The 20,900-nt window shown below is 44.3% G+C and overlaps 2 protein-coding genes across 4 annotated transcripts; one reads left to right on the top strand and one right to left on the bottom strand.

Moving 5' to 3' along the window:
* Nucleotides 1-524: 524 nt before the first annotated feature.
* Nucleotides 525-10,561, bottom strand: LIG4 (DNA ligase 4). Of its 3 annotated transcripts, none has more exons than XM_044284686.1 (3): nucleotides 10,470-10,561; nucleotides 7,441-7,536; nucleotides 525-4,203 (listed from the first exon to the last, which is right to left on the bottom strand). In XM_044284686.1, exon 3 carries the CDS (start codon nucleotides 4,189-4,191, stop codon nucleotides 1,471-1,473), a length of 2,721 nt encoding a protein of 906 aa, XP_044140621.1. In that variant the 5' UTR covers nucleotides 4,192-4,203; nucleotides 7,441-7,536; nucleotides 10,470-10,561; the 3' UTR covers nucleotides 525-1,470. The 3 variants fall into 3 exon arrangements, with proteins under 3 accessions (XP_044140621.1, XP_044140622.1, XP_044140623.1); XM_044284687.1 differs by having other exon boundaries at nucleotides 10,406-10,522; XM_044284688.1 differs by lacking the exon at nucleotides 7,441-7,536 and having other exon boundaries at nucleotides 10,470-10,520.
* Nucleotides 10,562-10,844: 283 nt separating this feature from the next.
* ABHD13 (abhydrolase domain containing 13) lies at nucleotides 10,845-19,727 on the top strand. Its single transcript, XM_044285127.1, has 3 exons — nucleotides 10,845-10,952; nucleotides 16,668-16,799; nucleotides 18,480-19,727. The coding sequence occupies exon 3, from the start codon at nucleotides 18,503-18,505 to the stop codon at nucleotides 19,511-19,513; it is 1,011 nt and encodes a 336-aa protein (XP_044141062.1). The 5' UTR covers nucleotides 10,845-10,952; nucleotides 16,668-16,799; nucleotides 18,480-18,502; the 3' UTR covers nucleotides 19,514-19,727.
* The last annotated feature ends 1,173 nt before the right edge of the window (nucleotides 19,728-20,900 follow it).

The raw sequence follows: 20,900 nt of genomic DNA, 5'->3' as shown, positions 1-20,900 counted from the left end.
TGTAGAGGTTTGTAAAACTGTACTCCAGAACCTCAATGACCTGAGGGCCACCCTTCAAGAAGAGTGGGATACCAAGCCTCAGCAGACAATAAGTTGACTTGTGAATAGCACGAGATGTCATCGTCAAGCTGTACTTAATAATCAAGGCCACATGACAAGTTTTTGAGACACTAACATTTTTGTGGGGGTAAAGTAAATTGGTTGAGATGAGGAAATTACCATTACATGCTTCTACTTAAATGCTCTAGTTTCACGATATATCACTGTAGCATGAACGTTTTACATTTTCCATAAATTTCACCCAAAAGCCAAATATCCCTAATTTTGTGTGTGAATAAATTTATATATATTATATATAAAATTTATTTATTAAAATTTTTTTCCCTTCTTTCTTTTCCCATAAAACATTGATTAAACGCTATATAACCACCTTGACAGCTTTCACAGGAAGTAATATAGGTAATAGGACAACACGGCACAGGACTGTATATACACATTTAAAGAAGAAAACCAGATATCAAAGAATCACAATATAGATCTTTATTTTACAAACCACATTAAGAATACAATTAAAAGCACAGTGTAAATTAGAAATATATACGTGTATAAAATGAATTGTCCCACAATTGACATTTATCACCTATCCAACAAATTGCTGACATGTCTGATGGCAGCTGTGACCCCCACAAAACAATTAGAACAGAGGTCCCAAGCCATGCAACAAACAAGCTGTGGAAAAATATCCACAACACACCAAATTAATGCATTTTGAATAAACGACAGCCATTGAATGGAGTGGCAAGGAGCATGTTCAACTGATGCTTCAGTCACACTCCTCATCGCTGCGGGCATGATTTATCCAAGAGAGAAATGCCCTACACTCTGCCATGGATAGGTAAGGTGCCAATTGATTCAATTAGGTGAGCGCTGTGGAATATTTTTGTATTGTGCAGACAATATTGAGTTATCAGTGAGGGTCCAAACAATAAAAACATTTACAGATAGGTGATAAATGTTGATTGTGGAACAACCCCTTCAACATGTCCATATTGTCCTCTCGCATAAAAGTTTCTTACTAACAGAAGCCGACTGGCAATATACTCGATCAGAGGACTGCCCCTCCGCTCAATAATGATACCCGCTGGGCCCCCACCACTGCATGACTGCAATAATAGCCAAGTTCTTTACTGAAGTGAGGCACATCGAGTGGGATCTCCTAGGCTTCTGAATCTATTGCAATGGGAGTGATCTGTGTGAAATATTACTGCGGGGAGCGACAGTCATCAAATGTATATTACAAACCGGCTTTATATATTAAAATATATTTTACCTTTTAAACAAATATCAAAATTGATCAATAATCTTCATCCACATAAAAATAGAGACATCATTAAAATCGGAAACATTTAAATATGTGAACAATGTACAACAAAAGCTAGATTAAAATTCATAAAAAAATAAAATCTGATTTTACATTAAATAATCCTGCTCCATCTGAAGCATTCCCATCTTCAGAGAATCAGCTACCCACAGGACTCGAACAATCTTAAATTTTCTGATCAGTGTCCTTCTCAGACTCTTAATTTCGGCCAAACGAGACAAGTCATCACCTACCACAACATGTGACACGCCATCTTCAAGATGGCTGACTACTTTTGCTCCATTATAGCGTAGCTCCAATGCTGTTATACTCAAAGTAGAATTTTCAATTATAGTGAGTGGGTCATTAATAGTTGTATATGTATCTAGATATACAACACATTGACGGAACAGACTGGTAAAAGAATTTTCCCATGAATAGCGTTGCTCAAGGTCAGCAATCATGTCCAGTGGGATTTTGTCCTTTGGGTCAGGCATTCCGGTAAACAGGTCCTTCAACTCAGACTCATTAGTATCTGTCACATAACTGTCACCATGGCAGTCATATTCACAAGCAAAATGTTCCTTGGTGGACAGACACATATGAATCATATGTTTAGGTTGCCAAGGTACAAAGGTTTTATTTTCAAAGCACTCAAGAAGCCAAGCGGCTCTAACAACATCGTGCTTATTAGACGAGATAATATTTTTCACTCTGACATTTGTAGTTCCTACAATAACACAATACGTGTCTTCTCCAGGATTCTGCACCACTATGCCACCACAAGCAGCTATCATGCTCTCTAAACCTGCTTTTGAATGCTCATCTGTCCCGCTCATCACACAGAACTCAACCTCTTCAAACATATTTGACTGCTTTGAGATGTTGGTAAGATCGGGCGCTTTCAAATGAGAAACCACACCGATTACTTTCCTAATCTTAGGGACAGTTTTTCGTTTCTTTTCTGGTGGCTCTTCACTAACATCCAAGTGTTTTGATGCTAATTTCCCAGAAGCCTTTTCTCTAAATTGTTCCAAGTCATCAAGTGTCATGCAGTCATACCATTTCTTGTCCTCTCTGATCTTCTCAATTCGGGGGAACCGGAGAGTACAATTTGTTTTGTACATATCACTGTGAACAATCTCTGCTGCCTTCACTTGAATAATAACAGAATTACAAGGCTCAATAAATACTTCTGGTTTTTCAGTCCCACACAAAAGATTTGTAGGTGGATCTCTTTTTCGATAAGGCTTCCAGTGTGGAGCCAACTTTAAACCTAGGTCATATAATTCTTTCATTGTATAGCCAGAGCCAACTCGACAAAGTGAATGAAAAACAGACGGCTTCTCTCCCGCAAATGGTTTTTCAGCAACTGCACACAAAAAATGAGACATCATACCACCACGTAGACCCTTGCCCCAATATCCACCAATAATCAGAAGATCTAATTCATCCATGAGTCCATTAACATACTCAGGTTTGATCTTTAACCAACCTTCTCCACGCTTATCTGGCTTATAAATGGACATAGGGTCTTTTACCATAATTCCTTCCTCGCGGTTATCAATTGCCTCATTCAGTGCGTCAACAACATTCTTTTTGGTACTGGCCTCAGTTTTGCCAACTATGTGAATCCTTCCTGGAACTGGGGTAAAGATATCACAAAGGATATCATACCTTTTTCTAAGTGTTTCATGGGCCAACTTCTGGCCATTAAACATCAAGATGTCAAACACGCAGAAACAAGTCTGTAGGTCTGAATCATCCACCATCCTTTTGATGTCAAACTTGTTACCTTTCTGCATGAACGTCTGAGTGTTAGGATTGTAGGCCATCATCTCACCGTCAAGTATGCAGTTTTGCACATCCATACGAAAGACATTATGAATATATGGTGTCAAGGAGCCTTCAAGGGGAGAACCACCAAACTGCCGAGTGTATTCAAACCCATTCCGAGAAAAGTATTTATAGACATCTCCATCTTTGTGCATCTGCATCCTCTCACCATCAAGCTTTGTCTCAATATAAAAACTCTGGTGGTTCATTTGTTTTTCTATGTGCTGTATGTCAGCAATGGCAGCAAGCATTGGTTTAAAGGCAGAAAACATTGAAATAGAGACATCGCTAAGGCACACATTCGGGTCATGTAGCTGTAGACACACTTTTTCTAAATCTGTGGTGACATTGTGCAGTTCTGCAGCATCTGGGTGAAAGATGGAAAAGACTGTTTGCTGGCTGAACCCAAGCTTCATGTCCTTAATAATCATCCTAATAAGCCACTTCTGTTCCAGGGCAGTGGAGTTTGCAATTAAATGCAGCAGACTTTTCTCTATAAGTTCCTTCTTCTTCCCTGCATTGTTGCTTGCTATTGAATCCAATTGATCATTCACATCTTTTATGAACAAGGTTCCTTCCTTTCGGCAACGTGACTTAAGCACAAAGTAAGCAATTGCAGCAAAGTCGCCTGCATCTGAATTGGAGCCGGTAGGAGTTCTATAATTTAAAAGTTTAAGAGCGTCTTTGCCATCTTTAGACAACCCAAGCACTTTGATATACAGTTTGGCCAGCAAAGTCTCCTTAATTCCATAGGCCATCCGCTCTCTTTCTAACTGTGGTACAATAAGTCTCATAGCTGGATAAAAAGAGTCCGTAGTGGTAGGTTCGCTCTTGTGAAGGGCATCGTGGAATTTTCTCCAAGAGTCAATAAACTGCTTTAAAATCTTTGTTTTCTCTGTCCTGTTCTTGCATTTTTGAATTCTTTCTAAAGTATTACAGAGATCTGCGAAAGGTACTTGAGAAGCCACGGTTAAGGGCAGTTGATTTGAAGACATTGTGCCAGAGATCTGTAATGAAAGACACATTACTTCTTTCATCTTCAGGAATTCGGCAATACAGCAGATGGCAGTTACTAAAGCAAGTATTAGATATGTTATATATCGGGTATGAAATGTTCTTTAATAAAGGGTATATCCATGCAGGATGTAAACTACAGGGAAAACATTCACACCAAATATGGAACAAAACATGCAGATTATGTATCACAAAGAATGAAATCCACTGCATACATTGACAGGATTAAAATCTGCAACACAAGTCAATTACTGGGCAGATTTTTATTTTATTTTTTTGCAGCGTGTGGATGAAATTGCTACTGTAAAACTATGGATTTTCAGCCCCAAGTTTTACAGTGAAATTTTCTGCAACGCAAGTTATATTATGTAGAGGGAAATACAAGTAGTTACTAAAATATACACGTCAGGAGAGGTAACAGGTCTTTTTTGTTTTATTGGTTTTTTTTTAGTTTTTTTTTTAAGGAGTTCACTATTGGACCATAACCAGACTAGGGCTGAAACGATTATTCGAATAACTCGATTAAATCGAGTCAAAAAATTCATCGATGCAGTTTCCCTGCATCGAGGAATCGTTCAGATCACATGATCACGGAGCGGGAGTGAAATTAAGCGTCTCACTCACCGCTTCCGTGTCCTCCGGAGCCAGAGAGGCAGGACTGAGCGGCCGGCACAGCTGAGGGAGGAGGAGGGAGTCTCTCCCTCCCCACTGTGCGCGGCTGCCGCTGAAGACCAAGGAGGAGGGGAGGAGGAGAGGAGGGGAGGGACTGTGGCCACTGCACCACCAATGAATGTGCCGGCCATATCCCACAGGGTCCCCCTCCTCCCCCCCATCATTGGTGGCAGTGTCAGTTCCGATCGGAGCCCCAGCAGTGTAATTCTGGGGCTCCGATCGGTTACCATGGGAGCCAGGACGCTGCTTAAGTCCTGGCTGCCATGGTATGTCAGTGAGCAGAGAGCAGCGCATTATACTCACGTGCGCTGTGGCCGGCGGTCGCTTCTTCTCATAGGTCTGTGCGGCGCATTGCTAATGCTGTAAGCATTAGCAATCCGCCGCACAGACAGAAGGAGCGACCGGCGGCCACAGCGCACGTGAGTATAATGCGCTGCTCTCTGCTCACTACTAACATACCATGGCAGCCAGGACTTAAGCAGCGTCCTGGCTCCCATGGTAACCGATTGGAGCCCCAGCATTACACTGACACTGCCACCAATGATGGGGGGGGGGGGGGGACCCTGTGGCCACTGCCACCAATGATTAATACTGGGGAGGGGGGGTTGCGTTACCAGAGGGGGCATATCAGAGGCTGGGGGAGGCAGATCAGAGGCTGGGGGGGGGGGCAGATCAGAGGCTGGGGGGGGGGGGCCAGATCAGAGGCGGGGGCAAGCAGATCAGAGGCTGGGGGGAGGCAGATGGAGAGTGGTTAATGGAGGCTGCAAGCACCACCTTGGCATGTATAAAGTTATTGGTTTAGAGAGGGGTTAATGAAGGCACCTCCAAGGTGCTTTCATTAACCTCTTCAGACCAATAACTTTATACATGCCTAATGCCAAGGTGCTTCCATTAACCCCTCCAAACCCAATGGGCATGTATAAAGTTATTGGAAGCACCTTGGCATTAGGCATGTATAAAGTTATTAACCCCTTCAAACCAATAACTTTATACATACCTAATTACGTACGTTATTTTAAGTAGCTTTTTCTTATTAGATTACTCGATGAATCGAGAAATATAATCGATAGAATACTCGATTACAAAAATATTCGTTTACTGCAGCCCTAAACCAGACACATTCATTTTTTATATTACATCCAGCTCTAAAAGTCTTAATTTGGTTATTCAATAATTTTTCTCGGTGATATATGGGATACACCATTTTTATTTTTTGTTTTTATTTTTATACCCAGGGGAAAAAAAAAAAAAAAAAAAAGGGAAAAATGTTTAAAATGTAACTGCCATTCTATTTTTATTTTTGTAATGTGTAGGGGCAGTGATGCTGACCATTTTTGTAATTTACTTCAATTACTGAAATCGTACATTTCTATTAGAAAAATAGCTCTAAAGTGGCCCATTTGGAGCCTTAGCAACGCTCCTCTGTCTTCTGGTTACATAAGTGTGGAGACTTGCTAACACTGACTGTGTTATGTAAACAGAAGATGTTGCTAAGGCTCAAAATGGGCCACTTTAGAGCTATTTTTCTAATAAAAAAAAAAAAAAAAAAAGTGTACAATTTCAGTAATCCAAGTACGGTATATTACAAAAATGGTCAGTATCACTGCCCCTATACACCACATAAATAAAAAAATAGAATGGCAGTTGCACTTTGAGGGAAGAGGTAGAACGTTAGGGTCACAGAAGCTATCCAGTCTTCATAGCCAATATGCCTGCAAAATTCAACATCTACTGAAATCTATGCCACGATAAAATACTATGGTTCTGCCAAATGAGGTCCAATGCACTACTGTGTGCATCTCTAAAAAAAAAAAAAAAAAAAAAAAAAAGGGGCCCATTCTGAGTAAATTATATAGATTTCTGCATTTTTCCCAGGTCACAATTATAGACACACAATATATAATCTAATACCACATAAGCAGTTACACTGTTCATGTCTTTTATTGAGTACACATCTACAGCGCGGGGAGAAAACGTAAAAGAACCTCTGTGTTAGACTACCTGTACACACTGTGGCCCGGCCGCAGGATCTGCATGTGGGTACAGATGCATCTAGCACTGCGGCCTTGTCACGGACATGATGTTTTTGTTGCAGCCTACACTAAGGATAGGTCATCAATGGTTACATCCTGGAGAACCCCTTTAAGACTGCCTGTCCTAATGAAGTAGTCAATATTTTAAAAAGGATTAGTAAATCTGGCTTTATGTTTGTGGCATGACCTGAAGAGGCACACAAGGTATCCCAGAAATATCGACGAACTGAAACCCATTTGCAGGGAGAAGTGAGAGTCTCCTCATCATTGTGCAAATCTCATCTGCAGCTACAGGAGATGTTCAGGGGATGTGATGGCCGCCAAAGGCCGACTTACAAGGTTTGCTTCCCTGCCCAGTGGAGGTTTAACCACTGTGCGTTACACGTCACATTGTGCGTCTATCATTGTGATTTGGATAACAAGCACATTTTATTAGTAATCAATGCGGAAATCCAGATAATATCAGTGTTTACAATATTTTAAGAAAGAAAGTTTTGAAAAAAACTAAGAATATGTAATACAAACCTAAAACATTAAAAACAAAGTCCGCAGTCTTGTTGCTGAGCCTCTGCGGATGGTACTATACGTGAAGGACAACACTGGGCACTCAGGGCTCAAATCCTGCAAACAGAACCTCAGGTTAGATCGTAAACGGTACGCCGACTACACAATGAATGCGGCGCGAACTAAAAGGTAAAACACACGGCATATGCCTGCTAGAACATGACATACCGAAGTAGGTTACGTCAAAGGGGTTGGCCCATCTCACACACTGGTGGCACATCGCTAAGATACGCCACGAATGTCAGGTGTGTCTCTAGAAAAGGGTACATGGTGCAAGCGTAGCCACCCTCTGTTCACTTCATAGTGAGTGCTGAAAATAGTCGAGTGCTGGCACGGCCATTTCCGGACCTCCCATAGAGGTCAATAGAGAGTACACTGTGCAAGTGTGGCCACCTCATAGAAGTGAATGGAGAGCATGCTGTACATGTGCAGTGCACTCTCCTTCACAGGGGTCCCTCACGTACCCACAGAAAAGGGAAGACCTCCAGATATGTGATAGGAAAAAAAAAAAAAAAAAAAGCGTGAAACTTACACTGGAGGGCAATGTTCTTGCATTGATATAACATTTACCATTTTTAAAAAAAAAATTTAAGTTGTTGCACCCTGTTCAAACATTAAAAAAAGGTTGTTCAGCCCAAGAAAAACATGACTACTTTCCTCAAGATTCATTCATGTCTGGTACTGCAGCTCGGCTTCATTGAAGGGCGTCTGTCAGCAGATTTACTAGCTGACCTGTTCCATGGTCACTTGGCAGCTGAAGGCATCTGTGTTGGTTCCATGTACATATGTACCCGCATTGCTGAGAAAATGAAGCTTTAATAAATGCAAGTGAGCCTCTATGAGCAATGGGGGCGTTGCCGTTACTCCTAGAGGCTCCGCTCTCTCTAACTGCCACGCCCTCTGCACTTGGATTGACAAGGCTAGACGTGAGCACATTTATAATGCCTGGCAATCAAAATACAGAAGGCGCGGCAGTTGTAGAGAGAGAGCAGATCCTCTAGGTGTAATGGAAACGCCCCCATTGCTCCTAGAGGCTCATTTGCATATATTAAAACATAATGTTTCTCAGTAATACAGGCACATATAAACATGAGACGAACACAGATGCCTTCAGCTGCCAAGTGCACATGTAACAGGTCAGTCAGTGTCATAGGTATGAATCTGCAGACAGATGCCCTTTAAAGGGGTTCTCCCATTGCTAACACTTATCCAGTAATTACAAGACACCTATACAACCAAGCAAAACCATATAAAGGGGCACCCACAAGAAACACGTTGTGATACATATTTTCACATCTCATGCAATAGCTTCCTGCTAGCAGAGGGCATATTGCAGAAGGGGAGAGGATAGGGGTGACCCTGCCATGACTAAAGGATTAGGGATTGCCATTATTTTGGAACCCAAGGTGGCAGAACATAATTAGAAGATGGGGAGAGCTGGCCGCGCTCACTTGTTTCTTTAACTACCATGGACTTCAATAGAAAAATCCTCGGCTGCTCTTCCAGATGCCTTGAATAAGAAAACGGGTTCCTCCCCAATCAGATATTACACCATACTGTATGGATATGCCAAAAATGTGTTTGGTCGGATAAAAGGCTTGGGTTGGAGTGCCCCCTAAAGTAAGGCCCCCGCCAATCCAGAGTTACACGTGCCCAAATCATCTGATAAAAAGATATCAGGATTTGTGATTGGCGGTAAGTGAATTGGTTCCAATGACAAGCGGGAACGTTACTGTCCATGGGCCAGGACTCAGCATTTTGATTAGGCTCCATTCACACGTCCGTGGTGTGTTGCCAGCCCAGCACCCCTATAGAAATGCCTATTCTTGTCCGCAAGCTGCGGTCCCGAAGATCAGGGCCGCGCTCCGCAAATGCGGATAGCACACTGTGTGCTGTCCGCATCCATTCTGTCCCCATAGAAAATGAATGGGTCCGCACCCGTTCCAAAAAACTGCGGAACGGATGCGGACCCATTTGCGGACGTGTGAATGGAGCCTTATGGAGCCGGTACCTCCAGGAGGGTGTAATTCCTCATGAGTATCACTTCCAGGAAAGCAGCTTAGGATCAAACATGTGCACTAGCATGTCACAGAGCCGAAATACAGCGCCATGGCCTTATTGCACCCGTCTGTATGCCTCACTTTTCCAAGATAAGTAAAAAAATTGATCAAAGCGGTTAAATAGAGGTTGTTTCTATAGACCCCTCAGGGTGGCCAGACCAGTGGTGGTAATCATACCTACTCTGCAGGTCATGGGCCTCCTTGCATCAACCTCCTGTTTGGCAGGCGTCACATGACCACTGCAGCCAATGACTGGCCAGAGGTGACTTGTCACTGGGTCACATGTGATTGCTACGGCAAGTCATTGGGAGAGATTTATCAAAACCAGTGTCAATGAACACTGGCCTAGTCGCCCATAGCAACCAGTCAGATTTCACCTTTCATTTTTCAGAACTCCTTTGGAAAATGAAAGGTGGAATCAGGTTGCTATGGGCGACTAAGCCAGTTCTACTTTACATTAGTTGAGATGGCGCCAAAACCCAGCGATGGGGATCCAGTAAGTATGATTACTACAGAGGGTGAGGCAACCAAGTGCCCCCACTCCAGTGCTTCCCAAGTGAACGGGAGCGAAGTTTTCCTAACCCCGCACAGCTACTACAAGTTAACCTGCGCTGTGCTGTGCTTCCTGCGCCGCTGCCGGAGACTACTGGGATAGGATAATCGGAGGGGTGCCAGGGGCCAGATAATCAGCACCAGAATCTTGGAAAACCCCTTTAAGCAGATCTGTGAAAAATATTCCTAAAGTGGACAACCCCTTTAAAACTCTAGGTGAGTGCTTCCAATAGATGGGAAATTGTGTCTCGCTAGATTTCAGTCTCCCCTAACACTAGCGCATCATCAGACCCACACAGAAATACAGTGGTTACCATGGAAACACAATCAGCCGTGTCCAGACTGGCTGCAGCAGCCACCTGTCAGCCCCGCTCTCACCTGCTGCCCTACGTGTGCACATCACTCGCCACTGGCAAGTCCCTGCATGTAATAAATGACAACAGCGGAAGCTGCAGACGTCATCAACAAGCGCCGCCCCCCAACCCGCACGCAGGCGTACTTCGCGCCCGTACGTCACAGTTGCGACGCGCAGAGCCCTCTAGCTCTGAATTTACGGACAGGCTCCTAGTTTTATGAAGCAGACGGTTTCCACTTTGTACGCTTACTGCAAATATATAACAGTGGTCAACGTTGTTTTATACATGCTCTTGTTTTCTTGTTATATGTCATTATGGTGGCCTAATAAGGTCGTTGCCCTTAAGCAAGATGGCGGATTGAAGCTGGCCACGTGACTTGTGACGGGCTAACGTCTACGTGACGTTTCGATCAGAATCCCGGAAGAGGTGCGGGAAGTGACAGCAGGGCGAGATAGAGTACGATGGGATGAGAGGCCGAGAGCAGCCCGCAACCTGTACCTGCCATGTGAGCAACAGCAGGGGGGACACGTATGGGGGGCTGCGGGGAAGGGAGCTGGCTACTGGATGCCCCGCACTGGCATGCTGGCATAGCCCGGTCATGCTGTCACACGTTATCAGGCTGGGCCATTGTTTTATACACGGTTTATTTAGCTTTTACTGATTACTCCCTTTACACCTTTTCTATGACATTTGCCAGGTGTCGTTCATCCAGAGCCCCCATGCACATTGCATTGCTGTTGATGGATCCTGCAGCGCTAGGGTACTTTCACGCTTGCGGCAGAGGATTCCGGCAGTCCGGACGCGAACGGATGCATTTGTCTGGTGGATCCGTCTGACAAATGCATTGCAACACCGGATCCGTCTTTCCGGTTGTCATCTGGAAAAACGGATCCGGTATTTTATTTTTCACCGATGTAAAGGTCTGCGCATGCGCGGACCGGAAGAACGGATCCGTCAATGCGAAAATGTAATGATGGATCCAGCACTAATACATTTCAATGGAAATTAATGCTGGATCCGGCAAGTGTTCAGGATTTTTGGCCGGAGAGAAAAATGCTGCATGCTACGGTATTTTCTCTGGCCAAAAAACGTAAGAGGCACTGAACTGATGCATACTGAACGGATTGCTTTCCATTCAGAATGCATTAGGATAAAACTGATCAGTTATTTTCCGGTATTGAGCCCCTAGGGTGGAACTCAATGCCGGAAAAGACGAAAGCAAGTGTGAAAGTACCCTTACCCTGGGTTCACACCTGAGCGTTTTACAGCGCGTTCAAACGCGCTGTAAAACGCTTAAGACATGAAAACCAATGCTTCCCTATGGGAAGGGTTCACACCTGGGCGTTTTACAGCGCGTACGAACGCGCTGTAAAACGCCCGACGCTCAAACAAGTACTTGAGCTTCTTTGGGGCGTTTTGACGCGCGTTTGTGGCCATAGGACACTGCAGTCAATGACACAAACGCGCGTCAAACGCGCGTTTACTATTACAAAAAACGCGCGACAAAAACGGAACGCTCAGGTGTGAACCCAGGGTTAGGCCCCATGCACATGACAGTATGTTTCAGTCACGTGTGATCTGCTTGTTTGCGGACAGCACACTGACCTGTTCATGTCTATGAGGCCATGCAGACTGCTGTGTTATTTGCAGATCCTTGTGCATATCTTAGAACATGTCCGTATTGAGGAGGAGAGTAGCCCTTACTATTGAGGGGATTGAGAAAATACAGAATGCACACAGGAAGATATCGTATATTGTGCATGAAGCCGTTACTCAATTTTTGCAAAGCGGTATTATGGGGTTAAAACGGATTGCCATCCTGAAGGCATCAGGCCCTTCACATCACATGGATGCCCTCCTTAAAGTGATTAACCGGATGCCTACAGTGCTATCTGTGAAACCATGGGGGCCCATTGTAAGATAAAAAATATATATATCCATCTTTTACTGAAAACCGTCCTGTGGAATAGTAGTGTCTACTGCGCCGCTCCATATGTTGTTTGGGATTTATTTTCCTGTTCTACTGATGTGTATCGGCCATATGGACACAGTATTGGCCCCTGTCTGGCTAATGTCTCCCTATTTTAGGATGTATGTCGGCAGCTGAACGTACATTACAGATTTGTGAGAGCGCAGCAGCAGGTTACGGTATTTTATCTGGTTTTCTGTTTCCTCGTAGGAGCAGAAGTGAAAATGATGGATAGCTAGACTCCTCATGATGGTGTCCATCATGTAACTGGAAAAAATGGCGCTGCATGCTGAACTTTTTTCCAGCAAATATGATGGAGCCTCCGACTGAGGTGTGAACGCAGGCTAACGTACACATGATATGCCACTGAGGAAGCATGGGGGATACATTTTGTCTCCTTTGCAGCAGAACAGAAGCAGGGTATTTCCTCTAATCCAACCAGTGTATCCAGTATTGCTGGCTGCTGGTTTTTGCACTCATGTAAATCCTTCATGTTAGGCCGGATGCACACGGCCGTTGAGTGGCCGTTCCGCAATTGCAGTCCCCAATGCCCCGGGAAACATCCGCGCAGCAGGCCGGACCTATTCAACTTGAATGGGTCTGTTGTCTGTCCGCACCGCAAAAAAAATGACATGTCATTTATTTGCAGTGCGGAACAACGGAAATAAACACCACAGAAACACTCCGTAGTGCTTCCGGTGTTCCGTTCCACATCTCTAGAATTGCAGACCCGTTCAAGTGAATGGGTCCGCATCCGTGATGTGTGGTGCACGCGGTCGTGGATTGATGACCCGCCGTCTGCGGGCCGCAATACGGCCACGGCCGCCCAATGGCCATGTGCATAAGACCTAAACTGTATCTGATATTGCCTAGGGCCGTTCCTGTTTCACTTGTTATTGGGTAGCATTGCACCTTTATGGCTATAATGCTGCCATTTAATATGGCATACAATGTAGTGGGAAGTGGGGTGGGGGGTTTACAAATGGGCAGGAATTCGAAAAAAAAAACCTCAATTCTGCCACACTTTTACAGGTTTTGTTTTTGCGGTGTTCACTATGTGGTAAAACTGACTTGTGCTCTTCATTCTTCAGGACAGTACAATTGCGCCAATACCAAATATGTACGTGTACTTTAAAAATAATTTTTTTTTTCTTTTCATCGCCATATTCTGAACTATAATATAGTTACAGGTATGTCTACGGAGATGTCTGTGTGGGATAATTTTTTTGCAGGACTATCTGTAGTTTATTGATAATACCGTTTTGGGGTGTGTATGCCTCTTTCATCACTTTTATTTAAAAAATTTTGGGAGATAAGGGTACTTTCACACTAGCGTTTTTCTGTTCCGGCGCTGAGTTCCGTCCTAGGGGCTCAAATCCGGAAAAGAACTGATCAGTTTTATCCTAATGCATTCTGAATGGAGAGTAATCTGTTCAGGATGCATCAGGATGTCTTCAGTTCAGTCTTTTTGACTGATCAGGCTTTTCAGAAAACCGTATCATGTTGTATTTTTACATCTGGCCAAAAATCTGGCTTTTTTCCCATTGACTTGCATTAACGCCTGATCCGGCGCCGTGTGTTCAGTCAAACCGGATCCGGCTTTTGCATGTTAAACCCGAAAAATGTGAAAAAAAAGTTAAAGTCCATAAATGGCGGATCCGTTTTTTTCAGTGCATTTTTTCATTGTGATCAAAATCCTGATCAGGATTCAAATGTAATCTATTTTCACACGTTTTTCCGGATCCGACGGGCAGTTCCCGTGTCGGAATTGAACGCCGGATTTAAACAACGCTAGTGTGAAAGTAGCCTAAAGTGATGAAAAAACTGCGAATCAGCCATTTTCTATTATTTTTTCTGTTACGCCATTCATGGCATTTTTTTTTAAAATAGTTTAATAGTACAGGCATTTTCGAATGCAGCAATGCCCATGATGTTGTGTTTTTTTATTGTTTGAGTATTTTTATTTGGGGTAAGGGGTGATATGAAATTTTTATATAATTTACATTTTTTTAAAATATTTTTAAACTTCTTTTTTTTTTTTTAACTTTTGAAAACCTTTTATTAGGTCCCACGGTGGACCACAGCACAGAACTGTAATAAATAAGTAATGAGCCTGGAAGCCTAATACAGGTTCAGGCTCATCACATTGATCTCTGCCGTGGGGAGGCGTTTAAGCCCATGAAGCGCGTTCGCTTCCAGTTTTCCGGCTTCTCAGATGCAGGGGTCACATTTGACCACGACATCTGATAGGTTAAGTGTCCGCGATTGGTTATCAATATCAGATTGGCGGGGGGTCCGACACTCGGGACTCCCGCCGATCAGCTGTATGAAGGGAAAGAGCGCACGTGTGCCCTCTCCTGTCTGTCTTCCTGCTCACCATAGATATAGCAGCAGCGAGCAGGAAGAAAGAAGGGAGACGGCACACGTGCCTTCCCTCCATACAGGTGATTGGTGGGGATGTCGGACCCCCGCCGATCTGATATTGATGACCTACCCTAAAGATAGGTAATCAATATCAAAAGCCCAGAGAACCCCTTTTTCTGAGACTTTGATATTGATGCCCTAACCTTCCTCCTGACTAGGGTTGTTGTGGGGATCGAAATTTCGATACCCAATCGATACTTTTGTCCCGGTATTGATACCATACTGGGATTTCCATTTTTTTCCATACTGGACTGCGCTTCTGCGCAGTCTAGTATCTCTGAACATGAGCGCGCTGCTGTCAACACGCTCATGTTCCTTCAGCAGCACGGGGGAGAAGGAAGCAGTCTCTCCCTCCCGCTATGCCGCTGCCACCAATGAGGAGAGAGGGGCGGGCGCACTGCGCCACCAATGATACGACTTTTCCTACACAGAGCGGCGCCCAGCGATGTCCCTGCACTTACCATTATTCCTGGGCGCCGCTCCGTTCACCCGCTGTGCCCCATTACTGTCTCCTCTCCTGCTCCATATGCTAATTATTATCGGAGCAATGGGGAGGAGACATCAGCTTCTCTAGTGGGCGTTCCTTCTCTCTGCACTGCGCTGCGATTGGACAGTGCTACAGCCAGGGAGAAGGAACGCCCACTAGAGAAGCTGATGTCTCCTCCCCAATGCTCCGATAGTAATTAGCATATGGAGCAGGAGAGGAGACAGTAATGTGTGTATGAATCACCCCCTTTCCCAATTTCACATTTAAAATGTATAAATAATAAACATATTACATATCGCCACGTCAGAAAAGTCCAAACTATTCAAATATTTAAAAAAAATAATATGCGGTGAACGCCGGAACAGAAAAAATAAATAAAAACTGTGCGATGAACTATTTTTAAAAATGCGGAATGCACGTGGCATTTTGGTTTATTATTTTTTTTGCTTGTGACTCTATTAGCCCAAAAAACAGGTTTTTACTTAAGGGGACGTCCGTTAATACAGAGTGCCCGGCTGCACCCATCGCCGTCTGGTGCCAAGCGCCGCCTTCCCTGTCTTAATCGCCGCCCTCCCTATCTACAGTGCCGCCTTCCTCACCTCAGCGCCGCCTCCGCAATCCTCCCGTCCCTCTGCCAGATCCCGCACGTGCGCTCTAGGCTCAGCCTGATGTGCCCGTGCAGACTCCTGGCAGCGGCTTCATTGAGCAAAGTGTGCATGCGCCGGCATGATGCGCATGCGCACTTCACTCAACGAAGCCGCTGCCAGGAGTCCACACGGGCGCATCAGGCTGAGCCTAGTGCGCATGTGCGGGATCTGGCAGAGGGACGGGAGGATTGCGGAGGCGGCACTGTAGACAGGGAGGGCGGCGATGGGTGCGACCAGGCACCCTGTATTAACGGACGTCCCCTTGGGCACCTTAGGTAGGTGATTGACAGGTTATAAAAACCTGTTTCAAGCAGGTTTAATAAGGCCAGTTTAGGATTCATGTTATTAGTACGGACATGGGCATATGTTTAGGGAGTTAAAGGGATTCATGACAGAATCCCTTTAACTCCCCAGGAGTCAAATATTTCTGACATAACCTCAGGATAGGTGATCAGTATGTCACTACCACCAACCAGTTGTTAGACACAGACTTCCTAGGCTAGTGACATCACGTTCATTGGTCACATGGTCTATGTTCTATTCAGTCCCATTCATGTGATTGGGCTGCAATACCAAGCACAGCCACTATGCAATGTGCGGTTCTGTGTAAATACCTGGAGAGTTATACAAAATGGCTTACTCTTGATGGTAATACTGGGTGTAAGACTGTTGTAATTTCTGTTATTGACACAGGTCCTATTAATTGATGTCCCAGTGGATGCTGCGTCTAGAACATACAGAAGACCCACGGCCAGCACTGGCACCTGTAGAGCAGCGTAGCTGGATTGTTGTCCTGCCTCTTCTTCCATAGTGACTATACATCAGGTTTGACCAGTCTCGGGTTCCTCTATTCTTCGGTAGAACGCTGTTAGCCACTTGTATTCGACTATTTGAGTTGGCTTTTTTTTTTCCACTTGAGATCTGTGAATTTTCTTATTCAAAAGCAAGTCGAAATGTAAAGATGGTTCCAAGTATGGTCTCCAAACGTCTGCAAATATTTACACCGTACCAGGAATAACCATTGCATTTCTGCAATAGTTTCACGATTGAGTTGTAACAGTAATCAAGTCTTAAATCTCTGCTGTTGCAGGGGCCCATAAGGACAGGTGTCTTAACTGCTACAGAAAACGTAGTTTTCCCATCTTAGACATTTGTAGCATGTCCATAGGCTATGCCATAAATGTCTGACAGATGTGATCTAGGACCCACACCTATCTCCAAAACAGGGTTCCCCACACCCCTGTCCCGCTGTGAAAAGAGAGGTGGCCATGCATGGCGCTCTTCATTTATTTCTCAGCAGAGCAAGCCGTTCACAAGGGTATACGGGTTGCGAGACCCTCCCCTGTAGGTAGGTGCGGGTTCTAGAGGTGGAAACTACATCTATCAGATATTTATTGCCCATCATGTGAAAAAAAAACTGTTACATTGAAAACTGGATAGGCCATCAATATCTTCTCAGAGAGGATTCGACACCCTGTACCCCTGCCAATCGGCTGTTTCAGAGTTGTGCTGGCATCGAAACTACATAGCTCCATCCATCATGCAGTGGATGGAGCCTGTAACTGCAGTGCTGCTCCTGTTCACTTCAGTTAGAGCAGCATAGCAGTTACCAGCATCCTGCACTACACAATGGACGGAGCTGTGTAGTTCCGGCACCACTCTGAAACAGCTGATCCTGGGGGGTGTGGGATGTCGGAGCACCTCCAATTAGATATTGATGGCCTATCCAGTTTTTGATGTGGCTGCATTTTTCATCCACTTGACATGCGATGAGTAACTTATAGATGCAGATCCCATCTAAATAATATACCTATCTCCAGGGGAGGGTACCTCAGTCCCTATCACATTGTGAATGGCTTGCTCTGCTGAGAAATAAATGAATGAGAGCCATGCATGGCCACCTCTCTTCTCACATGGGACAGGGGTCTGGGGACCGCCATTTTGGAGATAGATGGGATGTTGGATCTCCGCCAATCTGATGTTGATGGCGTATCAGATAACCTGAGAATAGACCCATCAATATAGTACAAATGCATTCAGATCATGCAAACAATTAAATAAGTTGTCTAAGTTAAATAAAAACTAGGTCAGCCCCCCTAAGTGGTCTGAGATAACTACAGAATCTCACCCCTTTTCTCCTCTGCTTCTTCCTGTGTTGTACTTCGGTCCTCCTCTCAACCATTTGTTTTCCTGACTGTAGCAGTGATGTTCTGTGCACACAGGTCAACCAATGCAGTCAATCAGTGGCCTCAGCAGTGACTATCTGTGTACTGCTGAGGCCAGTGGTTGGCTGCGCAGTGTCCTGTGTGCACAGAACATCACTACTGCCACCATGAAAACAAATGTCAGTGTGGAGAACTGGACCTCTGCACAGAAACCCCTTGAGCAGGATTGAATTACATGACGTGCCTTGATAACCCTAAGTGAAGACTTTTTTTGGTACATCAGTGAAATAGAAGATGCGTATATGTTCTTTTTAATATGTTCTACATGTCTGTTTTTTAGGACACAAACAGAAGAGATCAAGAATGGAAAAACATTTGAAGTTTTGGGCTTGTGCTGAGAGGTGGTTACTGACTTTAGCATCGTGGTCATGGGGACTATGTCGGATATGTCTTCTCCCTTTAATATTAACGTTTAATATGTATGGTGGTATTATTCTGCTGCTTCTGATATTTGTCTCCATAGCTGGAATCCTGTTTAAATTTCAGGATGTACTGCTTTATTTTCCGGACCAGCCTTCTTCATCACGACTTTATGTACCTATGCCCACTGGAATTCCACATGAGAATATATTCATTAAAACAAAGGATGGCCTACATCTCAACCTCATCCTCTTGAGATACACAGGCGAAAATGCTAACATTTCTCCAACCATTATTTATTTTCATGGTAATGCAGGAAATATTGGCCATAGGTTACCCAATGCGTTGTTGATGCTGGTCAACCTTAAAGTGAACTTGCTCTTGGTTGACTACAGAGGGTATGGAAAAAGTGAAGGAGAGCCAAGCGAAGAAGGCCTTTACCTAGACTCTGAAGCCGTACTTGATTACATCATGACCAGACCTGACATTGATAAAACAAAAATTATACTCTTTGGCCGCTCACTAGGGGGCGGAGTGGCCATTCATTTAGCCTCTGAAAATGCTCACAGAATATCAGCGATAGTATTAGAAAATACTTTTCTTAGCATTCCTCACATGGCCAGCACCCTGTTTTCTTTTCTTCCTATGAGGTACCTTCCTTTGTGGTGCTACAAAAATAAGTTTTTGTCCTACAGGAAGATTTCTCAGTGCCGAATGCCTTCCTTATTCATCTCTGGGCTATCTGACCAGTTAATTCCTCCGTTCATGATGAAACAGCTGTATGAACTCTCCCCTTCCCGGACTAAAAGATTAGCCATCTTCCCAGATGGCACACATAATGACACCTGGCAGTGCCAAGGCTACTTTGCTGCACTTGAACAATTCATCAAAGAACTGACCAGTAATCACTGTCCAGAAGAAAATGCAAAAACCTCAAATGTGACAATAATATGAATGCCGACTTCTTCCCATTGCACTGTTGTATATGAGGTTTGTGAGACTTGATGAGAAGAATGTCATTTGTACTGTTTGTTTTTCAAAGTAAAACCTAGCGAGGGCGTCCATGATGTGGCTGAGACTTCAGCTCCTTTTCTATGGAGGTCTACTCCCCTTCTCTCTACAGAGTTCTTAATAAACTCAAGTTCGGTGCATGCACTGTTTTAACATATCCCTCATTTTGGATTGACTGCTGCTCTGGTTTTAGAAGGTAGCTTCAGCCTTACCTAGAAGGACACAGCTGTTTTCATTATGTTTTACATACATATTTTAAAGCCCTGGTCCACTGGTTTTAAAATGCAATTAACACAAATACTGCGGTTCACTTTAAAGGGCTTGTTTGGGGTTAAGAAAGGTTTGCCCCTTTTTTTTATGCCACGGTCTTCTAATCCTACATAATACTTGCGTCTTTCCTGAGTTAACAATTATGGAGCACCTTCTCTTAGAACTCTACATTGTGCAGTTCCTCAGCTATTGCAACTAGCAATTTCTAAATAAATTGACAACTGAATGTTAACAGTTGAAGGTGTAGCTCTATGCAACCAAAAAAGAAAGCAATCCCGCTGCACCGAAATGAAAATTAAAGGGGTTGTCCGGGTTCAGAGCTGAACCCGGACATTCCTCCATTCCCTTCCCCCCCGGCACCCCCCGTGACTTGTGCATCGGAGCAGTTCATGCTCCGATGCTCTCCTTTGCCCTGCGCTAAATCGCGCAGGGCAAAGGCATTATTGGAGATCTGGTGATGTTCCGGGCTTTCCATGGGGCTGCCAGGAAGCCCGGTGACGTCACCAGCACTGATGGGCGGGATTTAACGCTGCTCTAGCCAGTAAAACGGCTAGTGCAGCGCTAAAGCCCGCCCATCAGAGCCGGTGACATTACCGAACACACTGCCAGGCGGAAGCTTCCGCCCGGCAGTGTGTTATCTTGAACAAAAGAGCCCGTGCCCGGCGCGATTTAGCGCAGGGCAAGGGAGCACATCGGAGCATGAGATGCTCCGATGCTAGCCTCAGGGGGACTGCCTGGGTGAAAATAAGGGTATGTCTGGGTTCAGCTCTGAACCCGGACAACTACTTTAAAACCTTCTTGGGACATTAAAAAGTCACAAGTAACGGTGAGTACAAATGATGCGTTCAGACCAACTAGGCAATCTTAATCATAACATGTATATGTAAAGATTAAGGGGTATCTGTCAGCACATTTATACCTATGATACTGGCTGACCTGCTACATGGTCACTTGGCTGCAGAAGTCATCTGTGTTGGTCCCATGTTCTTATGTGCCCGCATTGCTGAGAACAATGAAGTTTTAATATATGCAAATGAGCATTACTGTTACTCCTAGAGCA

This window comes from Bufo gargarizans, chromosome 3 (assembly GCF_014858855.1).
Source record: "Bufo gargarizans isolate SCDJY-AF-19 chromosome 3, ASM1485885v1, whole genome shotgun sequence".
NCBI classification, from domain to species: Eukaryota; Metazoa; Chordata; class Amphibia; order Anura; family Bufonidae; genus Bufo; species Bufo gargarizans.
This window is presented reverse-complemented; position numbering and strand designations above follow the sequence as displayed.